The sequence below is a fragment of the Acomys russatus genome, chromosome 17, assembly GCF_903995435.1.
Source record: "Acomys russatus chromosome 17, mAcoRus1.1, whole genome shotgun sequence".
Taxonomy (NCBI): domain Eukaryota; kingdom Metazoa; phylum Chordata; class Mammalia; order Rodentia; family Muridae; genus Acomys; species Acomys russatus.
The window spans coordinates 19,837,893-19,858,418 of record NC_067153.1 but is presented as its reverse complement, the minus strand read 5'-3'; the positions used below and the strand labels follow the sequence as shown (position 1 = coordinate 19,858,418).

The following is a 20,526-nucleotide window of genomic DNA, read 5'->3' as shown; positions in this document are numbered from 1 at the left end:
CAGGTGATTTACCAAAGATGAAATAGGCTTGTATTCTTTTCTTTCCTTTTTTTTAAAGCTTGTATTATTTTCATAATGAGAGATAAAGCCCCAAATGACCACACAAAACCACAGCCAAATCATTACTTTTTTTACACTGAGAACACTGACAGCTACTATTTGCTCTTAGTTAATAACACACAGGTTCAGGCCTGAGTCTGTTGTTTGGATGAAATACAGGGTGACAGAACATGGAGCAAAGCACGAAATCCTATGGAGTAAATGCAGCAGCAAGAGATTTAAAAGCCTAACAGCGGTGCTGGGTGATGCATCTGCAAGTCACACACTTGACTCTAGGTGGCGCTCACGCTCAGTTTGTTTAGAAAGACCTCAGCGTTTTATTTCTATGACACAGAAAATCTAGCACTTGAGAAGCAAGTCTAGAAATGGGTGGGGCACCCAATACACTTTAAATTATTTAGGATTTGTTCTGTTTGTCTCAAGATAGAAACTAGAGATTGCGCTTTAAAAACACTTTTAAAAATTATTTTTAAGTGTGTGTGTGTGTGTATGTGTACATGTGTGTGCAAGTACCGTAGAGTGGGAGTCAGATCCCCTGGACCTGGAGTTACAGGTAGTTTTGAGGCACCACTGTGCTGGGAATTGCACTGTGGTCATCTGGAAGAGCAGTGTGTGCTCTTAAGCCTGACCACTTCTCTAGTTCAGTTCAAGAAGCTGGTTTCAGCAGGGTGGATGGCAGCACTTCATCCTGGACCCTTACTAGGTCTCACGTGAGTAAGTGTAGGCTCGGTTTTGCTCTTCTCAGGCACTTTAACACTTGGATAGCTAGCGTGGACCAGAGTCTCTAATGCATTTGATTCGTATAGTTTTAAAAACAGAATCCTCCAAGAGCCTCTACTTTGGAGGTTGAAATACTTAAAGGTCAGGAAGTCAGAAAATTTCTGTGACTTACCCAAAGTCTTATTGGGTTACAAGAGTATCTAAACTTTCAGAGCACCCTCCATTATACCATGAGCTCCTGGCTTTCCCATGGGCTCATGATTTAAAAAAAAAAAAAAAAAAAAAAAGGTATTGTGCTAAGCAGAAAATGTGCATTTAAGGACAATTAATTAATTCTCAAAAGAATTAATTCCAATCTGGAAGAACATAATGGAATGGTTACATTTCAGAAAAGCCAAGAATCTAGTGACTGTGAATATGTGTTTCATTGATTTTGGGACAAGGTTTCATGTACTCCAAGCTGATCTCGAACTCACTGGGTAGCTGAGGATGACTTTGAACTTCTGACCCTCCTGCTGCCACGTCCCAAGTGCTGAGTGACAGGCATGCAGCAGTAGGCCTGGTTAATAATACCATGCTGGGGTTGAACCCAGGGCTCTGTGGATGCTGGGCAAGCACTCTGGCACTGAGCTGCAAGCCCAAGCCATGGCAAGATTTATTTTTTAACTTTTATGGTAAAAAACAAACTTCCATGTGTCAGTAAGGTTATATGTTTTATTTTTCACTCTCAAAAGTTTTGTTAAGCTGGGCATAGTGGCGCACACCTATAATCCCAGCACTCAGGGAGGCAGAGGCAGGCAGATCGCTGTGAATTCAAGGCCAGCATGGTCTACAAAGTGAGTCCAGGACAGCCAAAGCTACATAGAGTAGAAACCCTGTCTCGAAAAACCAAAAGTATTAATAAGATGTATTCCCTACGTACCCCGCTGCCTCTGCATGAGAAACTTATCTGGCCAGATCATCTGCCATTTAGACCAGGCCCAGGTCTCCAGACTTCAGATGTGCACCTGCTGCTACCTGCCCCCTCCCCAATGAGGAGAAGTCTTTCCTTAATTTCACCGGACAGTTTCATATGGGAAAGGAAGTCAGTGTTGCTATGTAAACCTGGAGGTAAATGATCAGAGATGAAGCCCTTTTCCCCTACCAGAGTCCAAGGAGATTCAAAGTACAACAGCCAATAACACCGGGATGGGCTGAAGCGAGCCTTTTACTAGGAGTGCCACACCCACAGGAGGAACCCTGCACCTAACAGGCCCAGATGAACTGTCTGCATGCTCTGAGATATGGAAGGCTTGTGTTTGAAACAGAAGAGAACAGAGGTCAAGTGGCTTCTACATCACTTCCACGTAGGGCTTTGAGGATCACGGAGTGATATTTCATAGTCTTGGAAATATGACATGGGCACTGAACCTCTGTGTACTCGCTCAGGCTGAGCATTAACAAGGCACAAGGTGCACTCGGCATGAGGTGGTATCCACACCAGCCCTCTATGAGTCGGGAATGGCGCAGGGGACAGCTTTCCTGACATCTTCTCTTCCCATTCCTAGTCACTTCAGCCTGCCAGCTCAATGCTGCAGCATCAAGCCATTGGATCCCTCCTGGGAAGGCAGAGCGCACTTCACTAGCTTCCTTGGTTCAGGACAGGCTTAGCTCTCTGTAGAAAGCCATCTCTGAGCAGTGCCCTAAGAATCCAAGGGCATGCTCCAAGTCTGGGTGGCCCCCGTACACAATCTCAGTCCCTGAGCTGATAGCCAGCACCATGTCATGTGGCCTGACTCATCCTTAAAGCAGGTCTGTTTGGTTTAATACTGCATTCTCACTGCTTCCATAATTCTTGGCCTTCATTAGCTCCTTTGTTCTTTCTCTGAACTTGACCTACTTCCAGTCCATATCTCTTTCAGCTTCCCTTCTGAGGTCGGGAAGAGTGTAGTACACTCCAGAGAAAAAGGAGTGCCAGGGGAAGAGGTGAATGAGGCGAATGGGTCTGAACAGAGCTCCGTGGCTCTATGGAGTTAAGGAAGGGGTAACAGTTACTGTGTCACTGATGGGACAATGAAGTTTTGGGGTAGTTCATAAATTACTCATGAGAAATAAAAAAATGTAAGCACCTCAAAGGTGGCTTATTTGACTGCTTTCACACCAATGGAAAACAGCGGGGAAGGCAACAAACTGCTGTTTCAACTCCAGTCAGGCTGCCAGAGAAAAAAAAGGGAATGGGGCTGACTTTAACCAGCAGCCCAGTGGTGTATGTGACACCCAGCCTAGCTCTTCCCACTGCACCAGCTTCCCTTTGACTGAGCCATGTGCAGCAAGAGGCCATAGCCAGTGTCCTTCATCAAAGCCAGCCTCTTCTGCTTCTCTCACAAGAAGAGCTAAGCATCTAGGCAGCACCCACAAACACCCCAAATGACTCACAGTTATGACCAAACACCAACCACCTAAATGCAGGTAGCATAACCACAGGATGACCAAGGCTCACCACTGTTCTCCAAGAGCTCAGGGTCTCTAAGGGCTGTGCATGGACATAGACCCGAGGAGCACAGCGCTGCGCAAAGAAGCTACAGGCAGAGAAGGGAGGGAGCAACAATCCTCGTGGTACCGAGGCTGGGGCTGAGTATCCCAGGTGAGCAGGGCAGATGGAGAGACGGGCAAAGTGTGAAAGCCCAGAGGCAGGAAAGAAGTGTGACAAACTACCAGGATAGTTAATATAACTTCAAGCCACTGCGCCGTCATTTTAAAATACTTACGCCACATAATCCTGCTCATCTTCTGCCTGAAAGTGGTAAGTCCTATTATCTAAAACACAAAAATACAACACCTCAGAGAGGACCTGCAAGCATGTGTAATGCAATTTTAAAGTCCCCGCAAAATCACAAACTCAGTTTTTTTTTTTTTAAACACCATTAAGTATCAGCAGTTTCCTTACGCACAAAGGACTAGAATAAAGGATCACAAACAGCATGCAAGCTGTAGGCAGTTTTGTTCACTGTTTGAGATGGTCTTGCTACTTGTACCACAGGCTGGTCTTGAACTAGCTCTCTTGACTTAGCCTCACTTGTGCTGCGGCTGCAGGTGTGCACCACCACAGCTGGCGGAGATGCCTCTTTGAAAGATAAAGAAGGGGACAGGTCCTATGTGATTCAGAGGAGCTTCGGTGGCAAATTGGCACAAGCCAGAATTTTCTATCCAGAAAGGATTCCTGTTCTCTCTGGGATTCCAGCTCAGCAGGGGAGCTGCACTCTTGGCCATGCATGGGCTGCCTTTGGAGAAGGCCTAACATTGATACAGTGGACAGGATGTCCATGAGGGAAGTTCATTTAAAGAACTCAGGACTGCACAAGTGCTTCAACGTAACATATTTAGCTCAAGTGACATGGAACAGGTCCTTATGTGCAGCACTCCCACTCAAGAGAGAGCAAGGTGCACTTCAGAGGACACATACAGGTGTAGCAGTGCCCTCCTTAGTGCCCAACTCACCCAGTCTTTTCTTCTGTAAAATGGGCAAACGTATGACCTTCTGTGAGAATTAGCAATACTACACAAAATGCATCTGGCAAATTTAGACACTTAGTAAGCAATGCCTACTAACAACGAAGTCATATAGCAATTATCATCAGTGATCAGAGTAATCCCAGAAATCCCAGGGACTCTGAATTGCAGAGGTGCTGCAGGAGACTCAGCCTGACTCAGAGGATCTCATGAGAGAACTTCAAGGGCAGGGCTGCACATCTGTGCTTCTATACAGGTCTCTTGGCTCCCAGCCTGCCATGCTGGGCTTTGAGTTGGTGTTGCAGTGTTTCACGATAGACACAGTGGCTCTGGGCTATCCTATCTGTTTAGTTTTGAGGTGCTGGGGATGGAAGTGCGCATGTGCCAGCAAGTGCTCTCCACTGAGCCATACACCTGCTTTTGAGTCTCACTCTCCTGTAGAGTAGGGTAGAAGGAGTCCCCTCAGCTTCAGTCAGTAAGTGCAGGCTAGCAAAACAGTGCCTCCCACCAACTGCTGACCACAGGGATCGTGGGATACTGGTAGACAGCTGGTGGCTAGCTGGTCTTGCTCCCTCATCAAGGTGAAAAGCCAAGCGCCCAGTGGTGAAAAGGGGGCGGGGTTGTGGTGACACCAATTCAACAAGTTTCAAAGTAACTGTATGGAAGCAAGGGAGCTGATTTTTTCCTTGAAGAGCCTGGTCTGTAAGGATGTAACGGACGAGTGAGACACACCGCAACAGCAGTGTGGTGTACCTGCATCTATAGCATAACTCCCCCCACCCCCAGGGCTTCTCTGTGCAGCCTTGGCTGTCCTGGACTCGCTTTGTAGACCAGGCTGGCCTTGAACTCACGGTGATCTGCCTGCCTCTGCCTCCCGAGTGCTGGGATTAAAGGCGTGTGCCCAGCTACAGCACAACTTCTTAATCAACAGGTGCAAGCTGGAAACTTCTACAACTTAAAAGTATCTGGCATTCACATCAAAATGTTTATCTTTGCAGATCAATGAGCGACATCGCAATACAATCAGAGAACTTGTCTGAGGGGACATTAGAGACAGCTCAATGTGCGAGCTTAGAATCTCACTCTTTTTCTGAGACAGGGTCTAGTATGTAGCCCTGGATGCTTTGGAACTTGGGTAGAACAGGCTGGCCTCCAACTCATGAAATCCGCCTACCCCTGAACCACCACACCTAGTGATCTACCCACATTCTAAACACGGTCACACAGGATACAGCTGAGCCTCCACAGTGCAAACTCAGAGACCAGAGGTGGGGCAATCTACAGACCCTACAGCTTGACAAGCTGAGGTGGGGTTGCTTAAGTTCAAGGTTAACTTACAGGACAAAGTAAGATTCTGCCTCAAACAAGGAAGCAAGCAAACAAAAGGGTTCCCAGGGGTCTAACTAAGCTGAGGGTTAGCTCTGAGGGACCCAATTTTGAAAAATTTTGGTGCTTAAATACCCAAACATGTAGATGGCAGAACCACAGGGGCCCAATTGGTTTTAAAAAGAAGACTCACGTGATATCAGGTCAAAAGACTTCTTGTCTTCCGCATTGGGTTTCACCTGGCAGGTGAGGGAGGTTTAACTTAGCCGGCTGCCTGTTAGACTGTAAAAGGGAAAACAGAGGTTATATATGCAGCAGCCCACTTAATGGCTCATTGCAGCGTGGGTTAGGAATGCCATTCAGGGACAAAAGGACACAATTTTAGCAAGGAAGAAAACAGACATCTGAGCTCACTAGAATAAATCACCAGACCTTTGAGTTTCTGCCCTCACATATAAGCTAGTAGGCAGTCTTGACAGACCTCATGGGATCTTGACCTCAGTAAGGGGGTAAAACCAAATTAGTTGCCCTTTTAATCATACACAAGCTCTCTGGAGATGAACCAGAATGGAACCAGGAACAGTCTGCCTCACTCTTAATGAAGATTGGGCAGAATCCATGCTCACAGCCCTCTAGAACCTGGCCATCCTCAGGCACAGAGCTCGTACTTCTAAGCCCATGTCTTACTGTGAAATGTCACTGACCTGCTTCTTCATTCATTAATACAGGATGGCCCCTGTAATCAGTTACCCCAATGTCAATGTCACAGGCACTTTTGAACACTGGGTGCGATATAAAAATTACTTAGGCTCAATGTCCTAGGATAATTACTACTGGCCAGACATTGTGTAATGAGCCCTAATATCTGAACAGAGCAAAAACATGGTAAGGATTTGTGCCACTTACTAGTAAATTCTACATCATACATTTAAAATAGACCCTACACACACCTAGACAGTAACTTAGGGGTACAGTACACTATCATTCTGGCCTTCTTACCTGCACTTGCCTAGGCCCCCTGCTTCCCGTATATACAATAAGTAAAGAAAGAATTGTCAAGTGTTTGAGGTCAGCTGTCTTTCAGCATGAGAAACCTGTGGAACTTTCTAGTCAGACTTTATGATAGTCATGACCTCAAAGAAGGTCCCAAATGCTACTGAGGAATTTCATTTTTTTAAGGACATGGAGGGGGCAGACGGATGACACTGTAAGGCACTCAGATCTGCGCATCAGGGATGGCGCTGGCCAGAAATTTCAATACACACACTGCATCTCTCCTAAGCAGCAGGTCTTAGAAAACAAACTGCTCCCTGTGTGTGCTCCCCATTTTGAAGAACGCCTCCCCTCTGTGATCTCAGTGAGATCGGACACAGAAAACAATGCCCCATCCTCACCCCACACCTAGCTGCATCACAGCAAGAAGTACTAGGAGCAGAGGTGGGGCATGGGATTTCACAAGCATTGCATCTCTGATTTACAACTGGAAACAAGTACAGGAGAGCTGTGTCTAGGAGGAAACAGTGATCTCTGCTCTGCAGGATCATCAGTTGAACCCAGAACGGAAGGCAGGAGGTGCACGCCCGGGATGGTTACTTAGACAGGCACACTAACTGCCTACACACTAGGCGCCATCTGCTGTGGTCCTATGGCTCATCTTTCTGGGTGTTGACACTGTTTCCTAGTTCCTCTATGAGTGATTAGGATGTGTGACCACCTGGGAAGGCTGGAGAGGAAGGAAGGGGCATTGGCTAATGGTGAGCCTTGGAATATTATTACGTTCTGCTTGGAATCTGAACGTAGGGAAGGCTATGAGAAAGCTTAGGGGAATCAAGATGACTAAAGGGGTAGGAAGTGGAAACTTTGAGGATGGGGTGAAGGCATCAATCATTTAGTTCAGAGGAACAATGGTGGGTGTGACCTTACTTACCTCTGTCTCTGAGCACATAAAGGTTGTCATTGGGAAGGTTGGGCAGCTGTTTTCCATTTGTACAAATGAAATGAATTCAAACCATAGAAGATTTGGGCCAGACATAAGGGAGAACTTCCCAAGCTTAAATTGGTTAGGTATAGGAAGAGGCTTTGGGATTCTTTTAAAAAATCTTTTAAACCAATGTTTAGGATTCTTAAGTAGAGAAATTTCGTTTTTTGAAACTTTAAGACACATTAGACAGTATTCATATTGAATGTGTCAGAAAGCTAACACAGTGATTTCTTCTTTCCAAATCTGCTAATCCTAGGTGTTTTGTGACACATCCAAGCAATAGACACAAAATCTTAAAAGGTCCTGTGAGTTCAGTATGAGCTACACACAGGCAGGTCAAGCAGCACCGCCCACTTCTCAGTGCTGGACAGCTTCTGGTAAGGGCGTTACTTGGTTCATTCCACAAGTGACCCAACAATTCCATTAGTAATAACACTTGGGGGTTTATCTCAGAGTTGTCAAGTCAGCTTGTGCCCAAATCAACACAAACCTCAAGCGTCAGGCACATCTTGCCTGTACCTCACATATACTACCCCAGGCTGAGCTGCAATGGTGAAACAAAAAGTGGCCGATACACCCAGTGTTGAGTGGAGGGACATAAGTAAAGGGCTTGGGAGTGGGGATGGGAAATGCGCTACTTTTAGCAGAAGCACAGAAATCACTACAGTAATTAACAATCATTCCAGATATTTCTATAGCTTACAAAATTTCAAACATACTTTCTTGACATTCAGGCTAAATTATAGCTATACTGATGAAAGAAGACACAATCTTTTTTGTTTTTTGTTTTTTTTTGGTTTTTTTTTTTGTTGTTGTTTTTCGAGACAGGGTTTCTCTGTGTAGCCTTGGCTGTCCTGGACTCATTTTGTAGACCAGGCTGGCCTCAAAGTCACAGAGCTCCACCTGCCTCTGCCTCCCGAGTGCTGGGATTAAAGGTGTGCACCCCCACGCTCGGCTAAGACAGAATCTTTTTACAGATTAAAATTATAGCAAAACTAAACAATTTGGCCGGGCTGCATCATGGTGGGACAGTTCTGGATGTAGCTTTACACTGTCCCCCTCCCACACCCTCCAGGTCTTCAAATTCATTATTCAAAAATAAGCTTTCCTTCTCGGCCCTAGTTGATGAGCGGGGGCAAGGGCTAGTGGGACCTCACTTCAGGAGTGCCTACTCCAAAGGCAACCAAACTCCCAAGCTTGGCTTTTTACAGCTTTACTTTTCACTAAAATAGTACAAACTCACTGAAAAGCTAGGAGACACAGCAAAGGAGAAGCTAGACCTGGTTATTCACAATTTTATACCCTCTGTTATTATTCTGATTTTAACAAGATTTCTCTGAGGAGCTTGCTTTTATTTTTAAACATGCATTGGTTCAACCTGTATACACTGTTTTGAAAACTGCTTTTCAATTGACTGTATACTCATCTAAGGGCAAACACATTCAACTTTTTGATAGGAGAAATGTTTCAATTAGGGGAACCTTGGACACATTCCAAGAAGCAGAGGGGGCAAGGCTGTCTGCCTGGCATGCCATTCAGCTGGCTGAAACAATCAACTCCATCAGGCTTTGCCGCCAGAAAAACAAGCAAGCTCCGCTCCTTTGTCCTGAGGCAGCTCAGTGGGTACCGCAGCTCAGTGGGTACCACAGCGCTGTTTGTGATGGAGCTGCAGACTTACTGGCACAGGCCTCCTTCTCTGTCAGCAGAACACAGCTGCTGGCATTGTGTTCAGAAAAGAAACTGCATCCCCAGTCATCCTGTTGAACTGCTCTGCCTCACAAATAAGACACGAACATCATTAATTACTCTGGAAATAAGCCTGACCCCACCAGGCTGGGGTAAAAATAAAACAAATCTCTTTATACTTGCTAAGGCAGTGCTTGGAAACAGAGCTGCTCAGACTGTTAGTCACTTCAGAATTTTCATTCAGTTTTAGATGCTTATTGTCTCTAGGGGGGGCACAATATCTGACATGTGCTCCACGACAGCAAGAAACCCTTGGCAAGAAATCAGGTCCATGCCAAACACCTGCCAAGGAGAGAAAACTACCGCCACAATTTCAGCATAGAAAAACAACTGACTTTTGGAGGGAAAGACAAACTTTTTATTTATAATCTCTTAAATTATAGGTACTCTACGCTCATATAATTCTTGCAAAGACTCCATGAATTAGGAGTGCATGAGAAAATGCAGGCATGAGGTGGTGGTCAGCCTACTTGGAACATTGGACTTCTAACTAAGAAGCATGGCACGCCATGCTGCTCAAGTCAGAAAACTGAAGCAGTGTGAGCAGCTGGTAGCTGGCCTGCGGATGCATCTCCGTTTATGTGCTTTTTCCACATAGCGACCCTGATGGGCAGAGCACTCCCTGTCCAATCCAAGGTAATTTGCTAACCAATCACAGTCACTTGGTTTCTGCTATATAAATGGCTGTTCACATGCAATAAAGCAGATACTGTTCCCTGAAACTATCTCCAGACTGGCATGCCCTCAGCACTGAGGTCTTGCTGAGGGATGCCCCAGTAATGACAGCACAGGTACTGTTCCTAAATCCAGTCCACAGGCACGGAAGCCAGGGGTCAGGAAGACGAGGCACACTAGCCCAGCACTACAAGCAGAGACCCTATCCATCCCACTTACTATGCTGCCTCCTGGCCAAGGTCAGATGTGGAAAATCTGCCAAGAATCTTGAGGTTCTCCTTTTCTGCTTCTGTCTTCCCTTAAAGAGCCAGCTCTTTCATTTCCCCTTCATACTACACAGAAGTCTGCTGAAAACTCCCACCATTCTTAACACGTTTCAGACCCCAAATTGTGACTGCGGTCACAAGCAAGCCTAATCCACTCAGTGATCCTTCCCACAGCCAGGAGGAAGAAAATGGCTAACAGCTCATACTGGAGGTCCTAACCTTCCCAGCTACAGTAACCATGGGACCAGTTTCCATTGGGCAGGAGGTACATATAAGGAAAAAAATACTTAAAAAGAGATATTTTCTTTTTCTCTTCTAAGTTTTTTGAGACAGGGTTTCTCTGTAAAGCCCTGGCTGTTCTGGAAACTCAGTATGTATTTCAGGGTGGTCTTGAACTCAGAGATCTGCCTGCCTCTGCCTCACAGTGCAGGGATTAAAGGTGTGTGCCACCATGCTAGGCTTAAAAGGGAACATTTTCAAGAAAAATCTCTGTAATTAAAGAAAGAAATCTGTCCCTTTATTTGAGGAGTATGTTCCACTCTAGAGTAGACATTAAATAGTGTAAAAAACAGTATAATGAGGTAAAGAGCTTATCAGGCTGCTAATGAGAAGTGGTGCTGTTATACCTGATGAGGGTGCTTCAGCCCTTGGTGGCTTTTTTTTTTTTTAAAGCCATTTCTACAAACATGAAATGAGTGTTGCTATTTGTGGTATACAGAGTGTAATTCAAGCAGGTCACTGAGGGCTTTTTGTTTCTAGAGTTTTTCTTTTCTTTTTTTCCTTCCTTCCTTCCTTCCTTTCTTTTCTTTTTTTTTTTTTTTTTGAGAAAGGGTCTCTCTACATAGCCCTGACTGTCCTGGAACTCACTATGTAGATCAGGCTGGGCTCAAACTCACAGAGATTTATCGGGCGCTGCTTCCCAATTGCTGGAGTTAAATGCATGAGCGACCACCAAACCTGCCCAGTAAGAAGAATTTTTAAAATCACATTTCCTTTGTAACTATAGTAACCATCCATTTCAATTCATGTCTGCTTACCCATCAACAATTTATAAAATCCCACACCTTCTGGACTCACAGTATTTGTATGAAATGTATTAACTTGATAATAAAACATCTAAGTGATGATGATGATGATTTTTAAAGACTCTCACGTTATTATAGCCACAAAGTGAGCAGGGAGTGGCTGAGTCCAGGATGTCTAGCAGGTTCCTGTTAGCCTCACACAGCAATAAGTAAGGCTGTCATCATGGTGGCAGGTGTGTGGTGTCACGTGCCGCCATAGAGTTTTACATACATGTATTCATTTAACTCTGACAACACTCAACACGCCCCAGTTTGCTCTCTGCAGCCATGATAAACACCATGACTACAAACAACTTGGGAGGAAAGTGTTTGTGTAAATCACACTTCCCGATCTCAGCCCATCACTGAGGGAAGTCAGGGCAAGAACCACAGGGCAGTGCTGCTTAACGGCTTGTTTTCCATGGCTTTGCTCAGCTTGCCTTCCCGTGAAACTCAAAACTGCCAGTCCAGGGGTGGCCCTGCCCAAAGTGGTCTTGGCTTTCCCACACCAATCATCAACCAAGAAACTGCCCCATAGACACGTGCACAGGACTTATGTGATGGAGGCAGTTCCTCAGCTGAGGCTCGCTCTTTTTAAGTGACTAGTTTGTGTCAAGGTGACAAAAATGAACCAGTACAGTCTGTGGGCCACACTACTGTTCCCTGTTTGGCAGATGAGGAAACTGAGGCACAAAGAGTCAACCAATCTTGCTTGTAGGTCACAGCTGGGGACAGTAGAGCATTGGATGAAGCACTGCATGAAAACTGACTGATTTAGACACCAAGCTGCTCCACCACAGCCACAAGTGGCTGCACTGTGGGCGTCACATGACAAGGTTTGGCTCTCCCCACTTTCCCTAGAACACTGGAAGCACACAGAGTGATGTGTTCTCATCAGACCTCCAAAGCATAAAAATCTCAAAGCCATAAGCAGGGAGGCCTGTGGCTTTGATCTGTGTTCTTTTTGTATTTTAATTCCTCACTTTCACTCCCAGTTTATGAAAGGAGTCCCTTGCAGGAGTCTCCTCCAATCTCTGTTCAACATGAAAGCAGAATAATTTGGAAGGCTCTCAAATCCAAGGCAGCATTAACACTGTGACAACCTTGTGATTCCAGAGGATTTGTCAGAAGACAATTATGAAAATCAAGGCGGCCATGCTGCTGTTCTTTGAAAATCAAATGACACTATAAAACACCGGACTTCGAAGGAGCCACACACAGGAAGCCATACATTGAGAATCCTGTGCATTTGGGACATTTACAGTGACACAGGAACAAATTTATGTTATTCATATTGCGGAAGGCGGGCAGTAGGATGGACAAGCCCCTCCTGAGACCCAGGAAGGCCACCAGACTGGGCTGAGTTTACACTTACACTTGTATGAACAGAGGCAGGAGCAACGTTCTCAGCCCCTCTGAGCTCATTTTCTCAAAGTGAAGAGGGAAAGTAAAGTCCTCTTGGCTGTGACAATGGACTCAGGTGATCTGTGAAAGAATTTACTGCTCTACTAAATCATCAAAAGGTAGCACAGACTCTTGACCCAACTTCTTGGGTTCAAGTCTGGCACTTACTGGTTATGGGGTTTCCAGCCATCTTCCCTTTGAAGTGGGGAAAACAGTTACTTGAAGGAGTTATTGCAAGGCAAACAGGAAAAAGTTATGTGAAGTGTGCAGCATATTGTGAGTACTCCTTTCAGTACATTTTGTTACTGTAATAAAGGACCTGAGGATAGGTCCCTTACAAAGCAAAGATATAAGGTCAGCACTTTTGGAGGCTGAAAGTACAAAGGCGCAAGACACTGCTTCTGGTGCAGGTCTCTGCCTAGTCACATGATGGCAGATGACATCATGGCAGGGTGTACATAAAAGGGACAGGAAATGTGGTGAGACAAAAACTCAAAGAGTAGATCAGGGAACAGACTTGCTTTTTCGTAACAACTCACTCCTGAGGGAACTAACTTGGGGTCGTATGAGAGGTACATCAAACATAAGATAAGCAAGCTTTCACAGGGTTCCACCACCTCAACACTGCCATATTGGGAAACAAAACTTACCCAGATGAACTGTTAGAGGTTACATCCAAACCACATCTAAGCCACAGCAGTGCTCAAAGTCAGCCATGATTTTTATGATTACCAGTTACTTCCCATATAGCTACTCTGATGGTGTGCAGATAACTGACGCACTTGGTTTTAGATTCCCTGTTAATGGGTTCTCACTTCTGGGAGCTGTTCACCAAACATTGTGGCAGATCCTTTAACATGAAGGTTACAGAGCAGCTTGCTACTGAAGGGGCCTCAGCAGTGGGAGGGCAAAAAGAGTGAGAGGGCTCCAAGCAGACAGCAAAGCAGCAAAAGGGAGGCTTAAACAGCATAGAGACTGAGGACTTAGTACATGAGACCAATTCACGGCTTTAACTTTGTTACTCATTAAAATGCCATTCTACAAGGGTAAAGGTGATAGTAATAACCTTTACCTCAAAGCGGCCATGTTCTAACAGACGTTGACAAGTGACTACCAACCTTACCAGTATCCTGGCAATACGTGCAGCCCCCAGTCATCCCCTCCGCTTCTCTGCAACTCTGGCAGAGAGCAGGGGTGCTCAGTGGTTCTCCACTCCCGGTGAATGTCAGCACCACCCAGGAAATGTTGTCTCTAGTCTCATGTGCAGGCAAGACAGAGAGCAATAGATTCATTTTGGCCAACTGCACCATCTTCTGACCATATGTGACATTTATTAAAATGCCAGTGGTAAGGTCTTTCCTTTGAAATAAATTACAATGCTGCTGCTAATATGCAGCTTTGGGGTTTAAGTAGTAAAGGGAAAGAACTTTTATCAGGATTCAAAATAGTAATGATCTCTCCCGAATGGATAAGAAGGGTCTCATAGAGTCAGCAGATAGCTTGCTAAACCTGCTCTTATAGAGCTTGAATCCAAGAAGCCCTCCAATAAGCTGACAAGGTGGAGAAGCCTACATAGGTGTTCTGTAGCAGCCCTGACTCTGCAAACAGTCCCGCTTATTTCAGTGTCTAAGCGATGCTGCAACTGTGGTCACAACTCCTATTTCTTTCCTTCGCATGACTGTGAAGAAGGCTTAACACCAGTTGTACTAGATCCACAGCTGCGTTTTGAACTGGATCATACAGGTCAGTTCTACTCTTCTGTCTAAAAGAAAATGGGAGGAGCTGGAGAAATGGCTTAGCAGTTAAGAGCACTTGTTGGATTCAGTTCCCAGCTTGCAACCACCTGTAACTCCAATCTAAGGAGATCCAGGCACAGGTGGTATACACATGCAGGCAAAGCACTTATAGACATAAAATAAATAAACCTTAAAGAGAAAGAGAGTCGGGGTGGGGCGGGGGAGAGGCTGGGTGGAGAGGATGCAGAAGTGCAACATGGTGAGAGGTGCTACCTTGTGCTAGAGGAGACCTGGAACCCGTTCAAGTGGATGGAATATCAATACAAATAAAACACAAAGTACTATGGGTTCAAGAACATGCACCGGGCAGTTACTTTGAGGGCTGCCTCTGTGCTATCCAGGAGCTGTAAGCAGTAAGAATCCTCCTTCAACCTGCAAACTCTATCCACACCAGCTTCGTGAAGCTCCTTCCTCCTTCATGGTGTCTAGGCTGGGGATTTTGGACTGAGCTTTCCCCTCCACTGAAACGCCCGCTCACTTAGCTATAGCATGGCATGCATAGCTCTGCCTACAAGGAGATAGCTGCCCCTTCATTTTCTCTCACAGCATCCTGCTGGCTTCTCTTACAGCACTTGTCCTAGGTGTGCAGGGACCACCCTTTTCATCACTGCATACAGTGCCTACCCCAGTGTTTGGCTCAGAAAGAAACCAACACTTCAATGAGGAAATTCTGCCCCTGAGAAACTAAGGCTCCAAAAGATTAAGTAACTCATCCACGTTTTACAACCTGTTCAGGGTTTACTAGCTCAAGTTTGTTCCCCTAGAATTTACAGTGCTGTGTTTTGATTTGTTGTGTGGGAGAGAGAAGACAATTCTCTTTTCCCAAGGACAATGGTGACCAATGGGAGCAGAAGGGAGTTCAGAAAAGGCTGGAAAAAAATGCCACAAAGGTCAGTCACAGAAGCAAGGTATTAAATATACTGCACCAAAGGCATGTATTAAGTACATCATCTTGCAGGCCTCTGTGAGCTTCCTCTATGTGTCGTCAGTGTATGTGGTAAAGCCCTGGCTGAAGAATGTTGTCTTTAGAGCTCTGGACAGTCTTGGGGAACTGTCAACTGATGCAGAAAGCCCAAGGGTAAGAAGAGAGAGGGAGACCTAGTTCTTCCTCTAGTCAGGTGTCTTGAGAGGGGATAAAACTGCTGCCAACCCCAATCAGGTAGAAACTTAACTAATTAATTAGTTAATTAATCTTCCTTCCTTCCTTCCTTCCTTTCTTCCTTCCTCCTTCCTTGGGTTTTGAAACATTGTCTCTCTGTGTTAGCTTTGCCTATCCTGGACTCACTTTGTAGACCAGGCTGGCCTTGAACTCACAGTGATCCATCTGCCTCTGCCTCCCAAGTACTGGAATTAAAGGTGTGCGCCACCACGCCCAGCCTGAAACTTAATTTTTATGCATAAAAAATGTGCCTCAAATTGATTTGTGAAGCATGCATACAAGTAAAGGGACGGGTCACCCGGAAGGGTTCCAATGAACTGCAGTGTAACACCACAGAGGCAGCAGCACATTAGGAAGATAAGGGGGCACTGACAAGAGCAGTGACATTTACTGAGCACTAATTCTGCCCCACATTCTGTCCTAATTACTCATAATCAATGAACTCACTTCATCTTTACAACCAGCTATGAATCAGGCACTGTTAATGGCTCCAATCTATGCAAACAGCTGTCACTGGAGATCAGTCAGAGAGAGGATTCACCCAGAAGGTACAGCTCCATGGTTGACAGCCCCAACTCAGTTCATTGAGATGACCATGGCCATCAAGTTTAAGGAATGCTTACTGTGATCTAGGCTTAGCTGACTGCCCAGCACTGCTACCTGAGCATTTCGCAGGTGAGGACGGGGTACAAGCACAAGGGTGAAGGGAGCTGAAGCTTGCTTAGATGCAGCTGGATTCTCTGGGCTGCACTCTTCACTTCTTGCCATCAGCAGGACTTTGTGAGCCTCTCACATGTGTTCTAAAAATAAGCCATCCTTCTACACCAAGCCATACTGTTAGTCTCCCTCAGGTACAAATGCAGAGCCTCCCAGAAGTGGACACATGTGCACCTTCAGTCACTCCGCCTGGTCTAGTTTGGTGGAAGTCCTGACCTTTCTGAGCAAAGCCCAAACCATCTTGGTAAGGTAACTTGAGGGGTGTCTGAAGAAAAAGGTGACTATCAACTTAATAGCGGTTTCAGTGTTAAAGGAATCTGAAGACTTTTAAAAACATAAAATATTATACAGCAATTTTCAAATTCCAATAGAACTTTCTACAGTTCTTTTGATATGTTGATGCCATCTTCCACCCCCCAGGTCCCAACACCACCACTACCACCACTTAATTAATTGTTCTTCCTAAAAAAGTTCAAATAATTCCCTATCCTACCACTATGGTGATTCAATGACAAGGAACAACTTTTCATTCAAGGAGCTCTGTTCACAGAAGTTTCGAGGCTCAGCAACAGTTTGGCGCCTAAAGAGGAGGCCTGTGTATAGTGAAAAGAGCAGAGTTTGAAAGTTACAAACTGCATGGAGCCAGGCACAGAGTGTACCCTCTGAACTTTAGCCATAAAATGCAGTTTACTTTAAAAACACCCACTGAAGCAAGCATGGTAACACACACATACAGTTCCAGCTCTGAGAAGTGTGAGACAGAATTGAGAACCCGAGGTCAGCATGGGTCCTACAGGAAGACCTTGCCACAAAGGGAGAAGATGCATCTCTAAGTACTGCCTGCATTCACTGAACGCTTCATGCATGCCAGGCACAGTGCTAGCTGCTGGGACTCCACAGATGAGCAATGGTGGTTCCTTCCTGCTCTCACCTCCTGCCCAGTGAGAACTGAAGTCAGCAAGCCCTGTCCTGGGGGTGTCGGGGTGTCGTCCTGTCCTTTGGCAGCAAACAAAAAGAGAAGGGCCATTGGGATGACTGAGTGAAGTGTATTTCAGGGAGGAGCAGCACTTCTAATCCTTAACTATAGTGAACTGTCAACATAACACACACACTCTCCTTCTGTAAGCTATTCTGAATATCCTATCTGCAAATGACTGTGTATCTTAGTTTGTTAGGGACATCACTTAATCTAGGATAACTGAAAATTAGCTCAGTTTTTTTTTTTCCTCCAAGCAGAGGTCACTGGGTTAAGTTGTAAACATATTTTTGAAAATTCTTGGTATACACTTTGTAACACTCTCGTATGATACATTCCTACTCTGACCTTTATCCTTGTTGGGAATTCATGTTTTTTTTTTTTTTTTTTTTTTTTTTTTTTTTTAAAGTTTAAAAGCGCCAGACTAGAAATACCCTGCTTTACTGTACACTCTAGCACCACGACTGAAGATTTTACATACATTGTTTTGTTTCCTATACTAATTTTTCAAGCAAAGAAAATCCTCGGCTATTTTGGTAATGCACAGGCTTTTCAAGGTAAGAACCAATGCTGTTTCCCCCAAAGTAAGATTATAAAGTCCAGCCCTATCTGACTTAGGTTGAAAGACAGAACAAAACAAACCAACAAACCAAACACAACATGTCAGCCAGGCAGGCCGCCATGGCACAAGAGAAACTAGTACTAGTGAAGGACTATTCTGAATAACACGGTCCAAATTTACAAAGTACAGATATCTCATCTGTGCTGGCTAATTTTATGTCAATTTATATAAGCTAGAATCATCTGAGGGGAGGGAACTCTAGTTGTACAAATGCCTCTGTGAGATCAGGCTGCAGGTAGGCCAGCACGGCATTTTCTTAATCAATAATTGAAGAGGGACGAGGGACGGCCCATCCCACTGTGGGTGGGGCCACTCCTAAGCTGGTGGGCCTAGGTTCTATAAAACAAAAAACAAAAGCCAGGCTGAACAAACCATTAGGAATAAACCGGTGAGCTGCACCCCTCTAATACCTCTGTATGAGTTCCTGCTTCCAGGTTCCTGCCCTGTTTGCATTTTTGTCCTGACTTCCTCCACTGATGAACTGCGATGTGGATGTGTAAGCCAAATAAACACAGTCCCCCTCAAGTAACTGTTGCTCGTGGTATTTCCTCACAGCAATAGTAACCCGCCTAGAACGCTGTCGAAGCTCACGCTTTGCCCTCATTTGCCCTCTGGCTGAGGAGGCTAGAAAGCGTGAGGGCAGGTAGGGAAGTCTTGGGTACACTTACAGTTGCATGTGAGATGGTCAGGATCCCGTTCTTGACGGCACACTTCCTTCTCTGCCACACTTTCCGGATCCTGAGGAGCAAGTCAAACAGAACTCGATATTGCACACAATTCACTGTGGGGTATGCAATCATGTGGCAGGAGGCAGAACAGTAATTATGAAAAGCTGTCCTTAATAAAACCAGCTTCCTTCCCCTAAACCACACACAAGAAAATCCTGGATGTGTGCTGTTATGCCAGGAGGAAGGAAGTTCAGAGAGGCAGGCATATTGAGAGATGCTCATGGTAGAACTGTTTTTGACAGTGAAAATAGAAAACACAGACTCTAGTAGCAGAAGAAATACAGTCACTATAGTTCCCACACAGACAGTCCCTTCTCTGGGAATGAGGGTGCAGAGCTACACAGGGGATAGTGCTAACGAGGATTCTTGGCCACAGCTGTGGCTCTTGGCTAAGAAGGTGATGCTAGTAGATTACCTCCATAGTTAATACACAATGGAGCTAAAAACTAAGACATCTACGGTGCAAGGAAGAGTCAGAGGCTGCCTCAGACTATGGAGAGAAGAGCTTAGTCTACAAGTTAAGAACAGCTCATGTTAGGAGGTCTTAATACTTTCCTTTCAGGGGTACAAGAGTCCTCCTAGAGAGATCTCTTTGATGCTTCTGGGAAACAAAACTGTGTTAAGACCATGCACATGGAGACATGAACAATTTGAAAAATTTGACCTGATATGATAGTTAAAAAAAAAAAAAGCCAAACAGCTTCTATCAACACATTTTCACACACATGCAAACATATACACAGAGGAACACAGAGATGCAAGTATGCATGTACACACACACACACACACACACACACACACACACACACACACACACAGCGGGGAGGGGGCATGGGGCTGCACTTGGGAGTACAGCCACCAGGTCCTTAGGAGCAGGGAGACCCTGGGCAAGGGAAGGGGCCAGGCCTTCTGTTGCTGTAGAAGCCAGAGCACCAGGAGACCACTGAAGGGTTTCCAGGCCTAGAAAGTGTGTTCTGTCAAGCCTCTGCCTACTTCTCAAGTCAGTCTTGTAAGAGGACTCCAGAAAATCAACTAAAAACATTGTGTTCATGTATATTTAGCTACTAGAAGCAGTTTGCTCCAAAACATGGTACACTAGAGGGAAGGAAAGACCTACACAGTCGGATCAGATGGAAACTGAACATATACACAAAATGCTGGTCTCCTCCAGAGGGAGGAAGAACCGTAAGCTGAGAAACTGTCCTCAGTTACAGCCAGATGACATACTTTCTTCCACAAGTACTGATGAGGGCTGTGTCTTATTAGAGGAAGCATCTGTCAATCATACCTGCATCTGGTTTACATCATTAGCTCTATGCAAGTGGTCCTGCATCTCATCTACACTCACAGGAGCCTGTTAAGATCACCAGTAAGGCATCCTTGCCTAGGCAACACCACTCGCATCCCTCTCTACCAACAACGGACTGCTGACCTGGAAGGATCGGTTCCTACTAGATTCATTTATTTTACTTAAAATATTATTCACCAGCCTTTCTTATTCACATATATTAAGGAATACAATATAAAACAAATTCCCTTATTTTCTCATACAGCTAATAAAGCTAAGAAAATTAACAAAAAGCTCTCATCTTTCTGCCTGAGATGGCTAATGAAGTGTTTCCTGATCACTAGAGGAAGGACTCCCAAGATATCTCCTGCACAGGTCGGGGCAGCTGCACCTGACCTTTGTGACCAATTCTGACAGCTTCTCCCTATCCCTGGGAAAGCAACCTCATACAACTAAACAGGTATTGATGTTGACACTGCTGATTACCGAGCCATCATGTGGCATACTCC

General features: G+C 45.2%; 1 protein-coding gene across 1 annotated transcript in view; it reads right to left on the bottom strand.

Annotated features, from left to right (window-relative positions):
* Asap1 (ArfGAP with SH3 domain, ankyrin repeat and PH domain 1) overlaps positions 1 to 20,526 on the bottom strand; it is a 302,667-nt gene that overhangs the window by 45,638 nt on the left and 236,503 nt on the right. The window contains 4 exon segments of the mRNA XM_051159597.1: positions 3,528 to 3,576; positions 5,789 to 5,846; positions 5,848 to 5,877; positions 18,670 to 18,739. Coding sequence (XP_051015554.1) covers positions 3,528 to 3,576; positions 5,789 to 5,846; positions 5,848 to 5,877; positions 18,670 to 18,739 — 207 coding nt within the window.